A 14,610-nucleotide genomic window follows, 5' to 3' on the forward strand; every position below is an offset into this window, starting at 1 on the left:
TGCTGCTTTAAAGTGCAATTTAATAATATTAGTCATGAAAGCATTAACAAAATGGCGTCATTGCGGTACTTTGTTTTCAGGAATCAGATATATTCTCTATAAAGATCATGAACCATATTTTTACTAGAAAGCAAATTACAATGTAGTGAGTGCTGGTCTTTTTAAATTTTTCCTACAAACAGTTCCCAACACGGGATACCAGTATACAACAATAAATGTCTTTATCTAAAACGTTCTCTCTGTCTGTTCTGGGGACTTTATCTCACTCTGGTCAGATCGCTCTGTGTCTGTACTAGTAGAGGATGAATTTCGCGCCCTGTGTGGCTGCGTTTGCTATATGTAAAGCGCCTTTGAACGTGTTTATCATGAAAAGGGCGCTATATAAATCTGGTATAATAATAAATAATAAGTAGAAGTACTTGCCACATAAACAAGTTGACTATAAGTTTAAGTGTCTGTTATGTCGGAGTTCAGAGCATTACGATTCTATTACAGTGACCAAGACATTTGATTAATCTAAACAGGTTCATCCGTATACACATCTTTCTATTACAGGGAGTGTAAATCCCACACCATGTTCAGAGGGAACATTTCAGTCAAATACAGGACAATCCACGTGTTCGGACTGCACTAGCGGAAATTACTGTCCTTCAACAGGACTTTCAGCTCCGGTCATTTGTCCCAGTGGATCAAAGTGTCCTACAGGTACAATTCTAAACAGTCAAATTACATTTTGATCGCTACAATGTTGTTTTTTTTCTCAGCATATCTTACTCAAAACCATGTTTGTCTATGTACAGAATTTGTAATTTTTTGGTGAAGAAAAAGTAACAACTGCTTTATGTAGATGCTTTGAAATTTTTGAAAGACTAATAATATCTGTCATGCGTTTACGAATCGGATAGAAATATCCATCCTGAGGGCACCTGTGCATTGGGCGGTAATGAGGCTTGCCGATATTTTTTCTTGCATATCGTATACATGTTAGCATTTTTCTCTGGTAGATTATTTTTCTTGAATACCGTATTTTACAAGTAACAGGTAAAAATACTTACATAGCACTCTTTCTTATAGTAGAGAATGAACACAAAGCGCAGGAAATTAACGTCCGTAAGCAGAAGTGACGTCATGATGTTTTGCGTTATGCACAATAACAAAGTTCCACTTTAGTTTTATCACTTGAAGCGTAACGTTATGTTCTTACGGTAAACTAACGTATTTTGAATCGAGAAATATACTACCATATAAGGAACAGATTTCTGCATGTTTTATTTATGTGTTTTCACATAAAAGGAAAAGAAATTTCAAGGAGGAGGTAATTCCTCACATGAATTGTTGCCGTGAGAATGACTAACATATGAAAAACTTTAAATTACCCTTAACTTGTCATTATAATAATTAAACTAATTTCATTTTTCAATGTTTTCTGGAAGCACAACAGCAGTGTCTTGCGCACGAACAGGATTATTCTACTACTACTTCTGTATATTGATTTTGAAAACTGTTGTTTTTAGGACTTGACTCACCAATTCCATGTATTGCAAACACTCACCAGCCGGAGACGGGGAAAGATAAGTGTGTCTGTAGTGACAGGTACTACTGCCAGAACACTGACGAAAATCCAACACTATGTCTAAGCGGCCATTTCTGCCGGGATGGTAAGCGAGATAGACCTAAAAGTGTTTTTAACTAACAGTGGATTTTTTTCTGAAATCTATGTTTTAAATCAATTTCTTTCAAATCAGATACTTATAGGAAAAGAAAACTATTTCGTTCATAACCTGTCAACATTAGAATAAATCAGAATTATTATGGTTACATCATTATGGATATACATCAGATTATTAACATATTCCGTGACAGTTTGAAATGTAATAATGGTCTTTAATATTTTCCATGAAGATAACCTAATTCAGTTACTTGTAGTTCTTTTCAAAATCTTCTTGTCCAAAACCGCAAGGCGTAGATGTGACATTATCTAATTGTCTTCTATGTAGGTTGTTCAAATTGTGCCCCTGGGGTGAAAAGAGGCCCCGTCCCATGGGGGTCCTAAGTTTTACATAGACTTGTATAGGAAAAAAATTTGAAAATCTTGTCTGAAACCAGAAGACTTAGGCCTTTGATATTTGGTATGAATAATTGCAAATTATGCCCATGGGTTGAAAAGAGGCCCCGTCCTGGGGGTCTCAAGTTTTACAAAGACATGTATAGGAAAAAACTTTGAAAATCTTCTTGCCTAAAACCACAAGACCTTTGATATTTTGTATGAAGCATTGCCTTGTGGTCCTCTACCAAGATTGTTAAAATTATGCCTCTAGGGTGAAAAGAGGCCCTGTCCCGGGGGGCGGGGGGGTGAGGGGGTGGGTTCTCAAGTTTTACATAGACTTGTATAGGAAGAAACTGATAAAAAAATCACCTTGCTTGAAACTACAAGGCCTAGACTTTTGATATTTGGTATGTTGCATTGCCGTATGGTCCTCTACCAAAATTTTTCAAATTATCCGCCTTGGGTGGAAAGAGGCCCTGCCCTGGGGGTCTTGAATTTAACATAGACTTATACAGGGGAAAAAAATCTTCTTCTCTGGAAGTTCAAGGCCTAGGACTTTGATATTTGGTATGTAGCATTGCCTAGTGGATCTCTAACAAGATTTTTCAAATTAAGCCCCTAGGGGTCACTTGTTATATGAGTTATATAGAAATACATACTTCAGAAATTATGAGATCATATTTCCTAGACTGTTTAAAATTACCTGATGACCCCAAGCAATTAGGAGTCACTTGACTGTGACCTTGACCTATCGATTTACTTTCTTGTTTTTTTAGCTCACCTGAGCACAAAGTCCTCAAGGTGAGCTTTTGTGATCGTCCTGTGTCTGTTGTCCGTCGGCGGCGGCGGCGGCATCAACAATTTGACTGTTAACACTCTAGAGGTTACAATTTTGACCTAATCTTAATGAATCTTGGTCAAAAACTAGGTTGCCAGGTCACAAAGCAATAGAAAAGCTTGTTAATGCTCTAGAGGCCGCATTTATGACAATATCTCTGTGAAACTTTGTCAGAATGTTAATCTTGATGATCTCTAGGTCAAGTTCAAATCTTGGTCAGGTGGGATCAAAAACTAGGTCACCAGGTCAATTCAAAGGAAAAACTTGTTAACGCTCTAGAGGCCGCATTTATGACTGTATATTCCTGAAACTTGGTCAGAATGTTTGTCTTGATGATGTTTAGATCAAGTTCAGATCTGGGTCATGTGGGATCTTAAACTAGGTCACCAGGTCAAATCAAAGGAAAAGCTAGTTAACTTTCTAGAGGCCACATTTATGACCTTGTATTAATGAACCTTGGTTAGAATGTTAAACTTGATTATCTTTATGTCAAATTCAAATTTGGGTCAGGTGGGGTTAAAAACTAGGTCACCAGGTCAAATCAAAGCAAAAGCTAGTTTACACTCTAGAGGCCACATTTATGACAACATCTCTGTGAAACTTGGTCAGAATGTTAATCTCGATCATTTTAGGTGAAGTTCAAATTTGGGTCAGGTGGGGTGAAAAACTAGGTTACCAGGTGAAATCAAAGGAAAAGCTTGTTAACACTCTAGAGGCCACATTTATGATTGTATCTTCATGAAACTTGGTCAGAATGTTAATCTTGATGATCTTTAGATCAAGTTCAAATCTGGGTCATGTGGGGTCAATAAGTAGGTCACCAGGTCAAATCAAAGGAAAAGCTAGTTAACACTCTAGAGGCCACATTTATGACCATACCTTAATGAATCTTGGTCAGAATGTTAATCTTGATGATATCTCAGTCAAGTTTTAATCTGGGTCAGATGGGATAAAAAAAACTAGGTCACCGGGTCAAATCAATAGAAAAGCTTGTTAACGCTCTAGAGGCCACATTTATGACAATATCTCTGTGAAACTTGGTCAGAATGTTAATCTTGATGATCTCCAGGTCAAGTTCAATCTTGGTCAGGTGGGATCAAAAACTAGGTCACCAGGTCAAATCAAAGGAAAAACTTGTTAACACTCTAGAGGCCGCATTTATGACTGTATATTCCTGAAACTTGGTCAGAATGTTTGTCTTGATGATGTTTAGATCAAATTCGAATCTGGGTCATGTGGGATCTTAAACTAGGTCACCAGGTCAATTCAAAGGAAAAGCTCTAGAGGCCGCATTTATGACTGTATATTCCTGAAACTTGGTCAGAATGTTTGTCTTGATGATGTTTAGATCAAGTTCAGATCTGGGTCATGTGGGATCTTAAACTAGGTCACCAGGTCAAATCAAAGGAAAAGCTAGTTAACTTTCTAGAGGCCACATTTATGACCTTGTATTAATGAACCTTGGTCAGAATGTTAAACTTGATTATCTTTAGGTCAAATTCAAATTTGGGTCAGGTGGGGTCAAAAATAAGGTCACCAGGTCAAATCAAAGGAAAAGCTAGTTTACACTCTAGAGGCCACATTTATGACAATATCTCTGTGAAACTTGGTCAGAATGTTAATCTCGATCATTTTAGGTGAAGTGCAAATTTGGGTCAGGTGGGGTGAAAAACTAGGTTACCAGGTGAAATCAAAGGAAAAGCTTGTTAACACTCGAGGCCACATTTATGTCAATATCTCTGTGAAACTTGGTCAGAATGTTAATCTCGATCATTTTAGGTGAAGTTCAAATCTGGGTCAGGTGGGGTCAAAAACTAGGTCACTAGGTCAAATCAAAGGAAAAGCTTGTTAACACTCTAGAGGCCACATTTATGACTGTATCTTAATGAAACTTGGTTAGAGTGTTGATCTTGATGATCTATAGGTCAAGTTCAAATCTGGTTCAGGTGGGGTCAAAAACTAGGTCAAATCAAAGGAAAAGCTTGTTAACACTCTAGAGGCCACATTTATGACTGTATCTTCTTGAAACTTAGTCAGAATGTTAATCTTGATGATCTTTAGGTCAGGTTCGAATCAGGGTCATGCGGGGTCAAAAACTAGGTCACCGGGTCAAATCAAAGGAAAAGCTAGTTAACACTTTGAAGACCACATTTATGACCATATCTTAATGAAACTTGGTCAGAATGTTGATCTTGATAATCTTTAGGTCAGTAGGTCAGGTGAGCGATACAGGGCCTTCATGGCCCTCTTGTTTGATTGGTCAATTTCCCTTAGAGTTATTGCCTTTGATTTAATGAAAAATGCCCAAAAATGTCCGTCCGCAGCCATTTCTCAGTAACTATCGGGTAGAATTTCATAAAACTTGAAATAAACATGCACCAACATACTTTGATGATGCCCGTCAAGTTTTTTTTGGATTGTTCAATTTCTCTTAGAGTTATTGCCCTTTAATTGTTTAAAAATCTACAGATTTGTACATAACAAACCAACCAATTGGTAGAATTTCATTAAACTTCTTTCATTCTTTTCCATGAACATTTATTATAAACATGTGAAGTTGTGTACCCACACCTGATCACCACCTTGCCTTGGTCCCCCCCCCCCCCCCCCCCCCCAACAACAACAACAACAAAATTTCATTCCTTTTTAATTTTTTTTCAAACCTTCCATGAATATTTATCAACATGCAGAGTTGTACCATTCCCCCACCTCACTCCTCCACCCAGTCATGCCCATCACCCCAAGCATGCATCACCCCCACCCCTACCCCAAGTTTGTTTTTTTTTCATTTTTAATTTTCCATCAATATTTATAATCAACATGTGATGTTTTGTACCCTCACCCAGTCAGCCCCTGGCTGCAACCCCCCACCCTCCAACCAAAAAATAACATTCATTTTCTGTTGAATTGATTTTGACTAATGAAATGATTTGCCTCTTAGTAACATCTTTAACTTTTTGCCGATATATTGTTTTGCCATTCCTCACCACAAACCCTTTTGGCGGGGGATACCAATTCATCGAATTTGCTTGTTAATTTGGGGCTTATTTATTGTATGCCTCTATTAGAACTTAAACTCATTATCACCTAATTCAGAAAACCAGGCCAAAATGCCCTCAGGCGCTAGCTGCTTGGGTTAAATATGGCCCCGCTCTAGGTGTCACATGGTTTATAGAGAGTTATATAGGGAAAAACTTTGAAAATCTTCTTGTTCAAAACCACAGGGCCTAGGGCTTTGATATTTGGTATGTAGTATCATCTGATGGTGTTTTACCAAGTTTATTCAAATTATCCTTTAGGCTTAGGCTCCTGGGGTCACATGGTTTACATAGATTTATATCTATAGGGAAAAATTTGAAATTTTTCTTGTCCAAAACCACAGGGTCTTAGGCTTCGATATTTGGTATGTAGCATCATCTAATAGTCCTCTACCAAGTCAAATATGGCCCTGCCCCAGGGGTCACATGGTTTATATAGACTTATATAGGGAAAAAATGTCAAAGCGGGTTTTGTATGAAAGAAGGAACAGCCAGATTTAGTGGTGTTCAACCTAAACATCAAAGATACAAAGAAAATGATTTATCCCATTCTTTTTGATGCTGGAATTGCAATTATGACCTCATAATTATTAAAAAGGAAGAAGTTCTTCTCACAATCATGTATCAAGAATAAAGTCAAAACTAATCCTTTACTAATTTTATTTTTTAAATTGCGGCCATTTTGCATGTTAAAAAAATGAATTCCAAAGAGCTGTGACCTGGCCTTTGTAGGAAACAGTCTTGTATTGGTCCAAAGTATCTCAGTGCAAAATGTGGTTCTAACAGAGTATTCACATATTATGAAGAATTGGAACTTAGCTTTTAATATTTAAAACTAATAGTAGAAGTTAAGTGTAAACAGAAAACAGCATATTTTATTACATATTTTAGATATTTAAAATTGTGACACAAAGCACCAAGTTGATACTTAACAAAATGTTATTTTGTGTTGTAGGTTTAATGTCACCATGTGCAGAGGGGACTTTTACCAGTAACAGCGGTTCAATACAATGTGAACCATGTACACCAGGATATTATTGTGAAACTCCGGGCCTATCTACTGAAACAAATTTATGTTGGATCGGACATCATTGTCCTGAAGGTACTTAATGATAACTTGTGATTTTAGACATTACCCACTTGGTGTTTTCATAGGATATTTAAAGAATAATAAAAAAAATTTTAAGGAGATCTGTTAAATATTGACTGTTTCAGTTTGGTTGTACATTTACAGTCTGAAAACTATTGGAATAGGTTCTTGAACAAACCCCCATCCTGATATTGTGAATGTTTAGCTCGAATCAATCCGTAAGGCGAATGTCTATTTTCGTTGGTCACACATAGACGCCAAAGGTCAGATAGAAGAATGACTTTGTCTGGAACACTTCTTCTTCATGCACGGAGGGATTTTGATGTAACTTGGCATATATGTTCTCTACCATAAGACGGATTGTTGTGCACAAGAACCAGGTCCCTAGGTCTAAGGTCAAGCTCACACTTAGAGGTCAAATGCCAAATTGAATTCGACCAGTTCTATTTTACTTGCTAAACAAAAAATACTGAAACTGTATATTATTAAGCAACAACTGCTTTGTTTGATTATTAGAATTATTACGTCAAACATCAAAGTGATGCGCTACAAAAGCAGATCAGAAAAACAGGCAAATTTTTGGTGAATGTCATCAAGGATGTAAATAATAATCTTTGATATTGTGTTAGAATTGATATAAAATATCTCAATCAGTGATGAATAACATCATTATTTGAGCCGCACCATGAGCAAACCAACATTGTGCATTTGCGACGGTCTGCAATCAAGATTGGTCTGGATCCATGCTGGTCGCAAATGCACAGTGTTGGTTTTCTCATGGTGCGGCTCATTTGTCATTCAGATGGTTAGTATTGATATTTCACTCAGGCCAAACCCACTTGATCTATCACTCGAGCTGCGCCCACTTGATCTATCACTCGAGCTGCACCCACTTGATCTATCACTCGAGCTGCACCCACTTGATCTATCACTCGAGCTGCACCCACTTGATATATCACTCAGGCTGCACCCGCTTGATATAATTCCTTAAAATCTAAAATCAAGCAATGAGTTTATTTAGAGACAAATCACTGATTCCGATGGATTATTTCAAAAGTGACCTTGTACATATTGTCAGGTCATACACATGTGAATCCCCTTGAATTATTCCAGTATATTAACAACATATTAAAAGGACTTACTTTATTTTTGTAGACGTAGTTTGATATATCTGTGTGTATATGTAATCTTAAGAAATTGAAAGGATCATTCAGTATGTGACAGATATGCTTGTTGTAACTGTTTAGGAGTTGTTGTACCGTCACCATGTCCAAATGGATACTATCAGGCAGAAACAGGGAAGTCCGACTGTACTATATGTCCAGTCGATTATTATTGTAATCGTACGGAAGCTGAGACAGAAAAGCAAAGTGGAACCTCTAAACCAACGCATGGAGTAGTAACGCCAAAGAGATGCAAACCAAAGATGTGCCTCAAACCAGGGATGTCAGCAGGTATATTTATGTCCCTATAAATTTGTATGCAATTAAGTTTCTCTTTAAAAACTTAAGAACTATTTGACTGTTGACATAAAAGGCAGATTATTTTAGGACTTCTCAAGGCAATAACTAACAACAGCATACAAGCAATAGCACTTTATTCCAGGTCAACACTTCTATACAAACAAGTTATGCCAAAGATATCGAACAATATTGTATATCAAATTATCAGTAGTATATATTAGTGGCAGAAAAGGCCGCGTGATATCAGGCCCACTGACTGACGAGCAAGCAAGCGCATGTTTTCATCAATAAATTGACTTAAATAGCAACTGCGGACTGCGGGCTTGTGAAACTAGGAATTACGCTACGTAGTAATGGGCAAAACCTAGTTCACACTGTAAACGGACCTATCCGCTAACCAACATAGCGGTAACACACTGAAAACTGACCTAGCTGTTAACAGACGACCTAGCGGTTAACAGACTTTAAATCAACATAGCGGTTAACAGACTTTAACCGACTTAGCGGTTAACACACACTTTGACCGACCTAGCTGTTAACACACTTTAAACCGACCTAGCGGTTAACACACTTTAACCGACCTAGCGGTTAACACAATTTAACTGACCTAGCGGTTAACACACTAAAGTGTTAACAGAGCTAGCGGTTAGCATCACTTTAACAACAGACAAGCAACCAATGGTTCGATATACTGTCAACCGACCTAGTGGAATACATCACTATAACAACAACATACAACCGTAAAAACAGTTGTTACACTTTCAACTGCCCTAGTAGCTTACATCACTACTGCTACAGGGAACCAACCAGTGTGTTGAAACATTATCCCCGTTTAGTTATATTATGAGAATAACACATTAACTAAAATGTTTATTGGATATAGGCAAAAGCAGTTAGGATAAATTAAGTGTGTAGATGATAACCCAAACTACCTAAGGAGCATTGTGACCTTAGTCACCCATAGTATAGCAAGTTGAAATCTACAAGATCTCAATTATCACTGCAAAAACTGCCTTATTCACTCAAATATTAAACTGATTTAGACAAATTTAATGTAACTCGGGCAAATTTAGCATGTAGACGAAAAACCTAAACTACCTAAGGAGATTGTGACCACAGACACCCAAGTTACCAAAGACAAGGAGCATTGCGACCATAGTCACCCGTAGTATAGTAAGCTTAAATCTACAAGATTTCACATATCACTGAAATAAATTTAGACTTGAATTGGATATGTGATGTTAATACACATGCTTACTCGATGTCAGTTGGAGATCCTCATCAACGCGACAGAATCCTATAAATTAAAGTATATAATAGGTTATTAAATCATTGCATTTATATGTTTTCGTTTTCTACTAAATACTGTACATTCAGAGGCAATGACAGAATCCTAAGAAATGTTTCCAATCATATAACTGAACAGAAACTTCATAATGTATTTTTCCACAAAAAGAGTAAATATGAGATTGATTTCATATTCAAATAGTAACTTTCCTTTTTTAAAAATAGGATAAGGATAACATAACTGGCTATAGCCCATCTAACATATGGTCCTCCAACATGATGTAAAAAATTCATCCTAGATACATAACATAGACGGTGAAGTGAAAGACATGAATCAGAAAAAAGCATTATAAACAACTTAGTTCTTTGTGGCATAACAGTAAATAGTGCAATGAACAGAGACTAAACATGGTAAAATTATGTACAAGTGTTATTTGTAATCCGCGCACTAAAACCCTAAAAACTCTTTGAGAGAAAAGTATGGGAAAGCGTTGGATTACATGACCTGGATGACTATACAATTTATATAACAACAAAAGTACACCAGTTGTATTTACAAAACAATGACTGTTCAAATTTCATATCGATCCAAGTTCATTGCACTATTTATGCAAGTTTCAACATGTAAAAACAACAATGGCTAATTTACACCCAACAAAAAGTATCATTGCAACTGAACATTTCTGAAATGAATCATGGAATATATCTTTCACTCTGCTGAAAAAAGTACTTTGTGTTCCTGTTCAGACTATTGCTGAGACATCCATTGAATAATATTCTTCGATGTTAAAGGAGCTGGCCGCTTTTTAGTTTCAATTTGCCCCAGTCTGTTGATAAAACTACATTTGAACAAACGTGCTTCCAGGCTTAAGTGTTTCTGTTACATATATTTAAATTTAGTGTTTTCTGTTCTATATATTAGTGTTGTAAGTATTTAAGCACTAATTACACTTAATTGTCTTAAAGTAATGTATATAACTACAAGAGAGTATACTTATAATTATCCACTTGCTATTGTAATACTGTTCATCTTATTCACTGTCCTGTCGTGACCTTCTCAGCTTATGTCTTGCTAAGTGTGCCACTGCAGCTGATTCCCGGTTTGCATGACTCCTAGTTTTGTTACAGGAAATTACTGTTTGCCTGTGACAAGGCCGGCCAGTAGACAAAGCAAGTCCAATTTGTACGCAAGTTTAAATATTCCAGAGTTTGTGAATCTTCCTGCTTTCTGATCAAATGACTCATCAGAAGGTAACTGATCAAATGACTCCTCATAAGGTACTTAAATGTTCATGTTAAAACCATTATTGTAACATTTGTAGCTGTTTATAGTTAGTCATTCTCCTTTCTAAACTTCATTACATTCAAGTTTCTATTCCACGAAGGCCTTGGATAAATTCGAATTATACAGTCCACTTGACTGGGCCGCTTAGTTAATCTGGCTTGTATGTATATACATGTTCGACTGATGTCACATTATGACTTCAAATATTGTTTGTACTTGTTCCATTTTTGCTTGGTATACCATTTGTGCTCAGTATATTGTTCATTTTTATTTACTGTCTGTACACAATGTTCCTTCCTTTACTGCATCGACAGCCTGCAAATATAATAAACTCCACCGGCAGTATACTACAAAACACATGGATAAAATTATAAGTAGCAAAAATTGTCACCATACATGTACCAGCTACACCACAAAAAACAAACTTGTATAACTGTTCTCTGTGAAACTTAACAACTTGACTATATAATTATGCTCCATCTATACAGAGAAATGTACCTGCCAAACGTCAGTAAACCAGAACCATTTAGAATAGATCAATTCTGCATCTTTTATATATATATATATTATAAGTAACAAATGGTGACATACTAGATATTCACTGACATGTATCATTAACAACATGGCACCTAAACGGCATGGCACCTAAATGGTGTGGTGGGTGGGATTTTGAAACCATTACATTTTCTGTTGGTTGTACACGTGCCGACAATTGAATGACCAGTGGTCACACACTAATGATCACTGGTACGGAAAAAGCCGAGTGTATCCAAATACCAAACTTAGATTGGTAACCTTGGATACACACCAAGCTTGATACGCCAAAATAAACATTATTATTTCTTAATAAAATAATAAGAATTATTTTAGGACTTCTCAAGGCAATAACTAACAACAGCATACAAGCAATAGCACTTTATTCCAGGTCAACACTTCTATACAAACAAGTTATGCCAAAGATATCGAACAATATTGTATATCAAATTATCAGTAGTATATATTAGTGGCAGAAAAGGCCGCGTGATATCAGGCCCACTGACTGACGAGCAAGCAAGCGCATGTTTTCATCAATAAATTGACTTAAATAGCAACTGCGGACTGCGGGCTTGTGAAACTAGGAATTACGCTACGTAGTAATGGGCAAAACCTAGTTCACACTGTAAACGGACCTATCCGCTAACCAACATAGCGGTAACACACTGAAAACTGACCTAGCTGTTAACAGACGACCTAGCGGTTAACAGACTTTAAATCAACATAGCGGTTAACAGACTTTAACCGACTTAGCGGTTAACACACACTTTGACCGACCTAGCTGTTAACACACTTTAAACCGACCTAGCGGTTAACACACTTTAACCGACCTAGCGGTTAACACAATTTAACTGACCTAGCGGTTAACACACTAAAGTGTTAACAGAGCTAGCGGTTAGCATCACTTTAACAACAGACAAGCAACCAATGGTTCGATATACTGTCAACCGACCTAGTGGAATACATCACTATAACAACAACAAACAACCATCAAAAGATTGTATCATTATCTCTGACTTATCCCACAAGAACATGCGCCTGCCTGCTCGCCCAGCCATAGAATTTTCCGCCACAATAAATTTGAAAAATTTATTCCCCCAAAATTCTAATGACCTCTACTACAAGCCTAATTTAAGTTGTCTTAGAAACCTGTAGTCCCTGACGACTTATCTTCAAGACATACTAATATACAGTGTATTTCATACGACGATGACTATTACATCTTTTACCACACATTATCAGATCATCAGGTTTTTTACCGTTAGGGTAAAGTTAGTTATTTTGCCAATTTACTTGAACCTGCTGTTAGGGTGAAGTCAGTTATGTTGCCCATTTACTTGAACCTGTACTAACTGTATATATACTCATTATACCTTTTTTTTTTTTTTTTTTACAATGATACATTATGGATGTACTGACTGAAAATAAAAATTGTCTACCGCACAAATTAGGCCTTGAATATTTCTTGCGCTCCATTTCTGTTGTAATTTTCTGGTCCTTTTTCATGCAAACAGTTAAAATTTAAGGAAGGCAATGATTCAATAATTCCTGTTAATTAATGCTCTTTAGTCAAATCCATTTTATATATTTACCATTGATGGTGAAACAGTTTGTGTTTCAATAGTAAAACCATAATGCAGGCTTCAAGATCTGACCTGTCACTACTATGCTATATTACAATCGTTGCCCTAATTCATTTATTTATTTTTCTAACACAACTGAAATATGGAAGGTCTGTTGTTTTTTTTGTTTGTTTTGTTTTTTATTATTATAAACAATTACGGACTCATAGCGTAAAAGACAAATTGAAAATATCGAAAACATTTACAGAATTTGTCATGAAAACTCACATGATTGCCACACTTAAAACATTAGCATTTCGAGCCTTACTCTTGTTTATGCTAACAAATATTATTATTTGTAGACTAGAATGATTATTGCCGACCAAAATATGTATATTAAATGCTAAAATTGGTTTCCCTAACTACTGGTCTAATCTGTTTTGGGACTATTTACCCTTGTCAAGAATATGATTTTAATCATATTTCGAATATTTAAATTGGTACACAGATTGAGATTTTATATGTTTGCAACATTAGATTAATAAGTTTTCTGGTTTCCTCCATCTCCCTTAAAGCTTACCTTTTTCCAAAATAATATATCATTATTTAAGCTGCAGCTGACTTATTCCCATATAGGGTTTATTACCTTAATGCAACTGTTTTAAAGCCAAACATAGTTTGCCAATTTAACATACCTTCCTGAATGAAAACTTTTTTCTTTTTTTTTTTTAAATATTTCAGCTGGAATATATGCAACCATAATTAATGTTATCCCACTTTTCTGTCCAATCAAGTGCAACCCATTTCCAGTGTTTTTATGTGCAGTCATGAAGAGTTTGTTTCCTCAGTAAGCAAATTTGTTAATACTTTATTATCCCGTTTACATGAATTGCAGCTACATGTATATTAAGCTAATTTGTAACATGGCAAACAATTTGGAAAGTCTTTTCAAGCTTCACTGTGAAAAACATTTCAGCTTCTTCCTGCTTTTATTGATAAATATGAAAATTGACCTGGGCAGCTACTTCGTTAAAGTTTAAAACCATGCCATCCAACTTGGCAGTCATAATATTATATGCACTGTAGCTCTAAAATATCTACCAAAGAAACATAAGAAACAAGTATCATGCTAAATATCTATTAATGCAGACATAATTACTGCGTGTAGGCAACTACCATCCCTATTTCCTAAAGACCGATTACAATGATTTAAGTGTACAATTCCTGACTTCAAATAAAATTTATCTACAGCATTAAATTAACACATACAAAATTAAATTATATGAGCTGTGTCAAGCTAAAAAGGCCCCTAATATAATTGATGTTGTTTTATATAAATGACGTCACTTGGACGTTTCAACATGGCGGTCGCCTTTTTAAATTTGAGCGAATTCATGTAATATTATGGTGCCTCATTTCAGACAAGTACTTCGTTCAACCTTTTTTTTTTTTTATATATATATCTT

The 14,610-nt window shown here is 36.0% G+C and overlaps 1 protein-coding gene across 1 annotated transcript in view; it reads left to right on the forward strand.

Moving 5' to 3' along the window:
* The window catches only part of LOC123556528 (uncharacterized), a 179,490-nt gene that overhangs the window by 88,812 nt on the left and 76,068 nt on the right, over nucleotides 1–14,610 (forward strand). Inside the window, exons 16-19 of the mRNA XM_053544443.1 lie at nucleotides 556–705; nucleotides 1,515–1,658; nucleotides 6,879–7,025; nucleotides 8,261–8,467. Coding sequence (XP_053400418.1) covers nucleotides 556–705; nucleotides 1,515–1,658; nucleotides 6,879–7,025; nucleotides 8,261–8,467 — 648 coding nt within the window. The remainder of the gene's footprint in view (nucleotides 1–555; nucleotides 706–1,514; nucleotides 1,659–6,878; nucleotides 7,026–8,260; nucleotides 8,468–14,610) is intronic.

The sequence above is a fragment of the Mercenaria mercenaria genome, chromosome 5 (assembly GCF_021730395.1).
Source record: "Mercenaria mercenaria strain notata chromosome 5, MADL_Memer_1, whole genome shotgun sequence".
NCBI classification, from domain to species: Eukaryota; Metazoa; Mollusca; class Bivalvia; order Venerida; family Veneridae; genus Mercenaria; species Mercenaria mercenaria.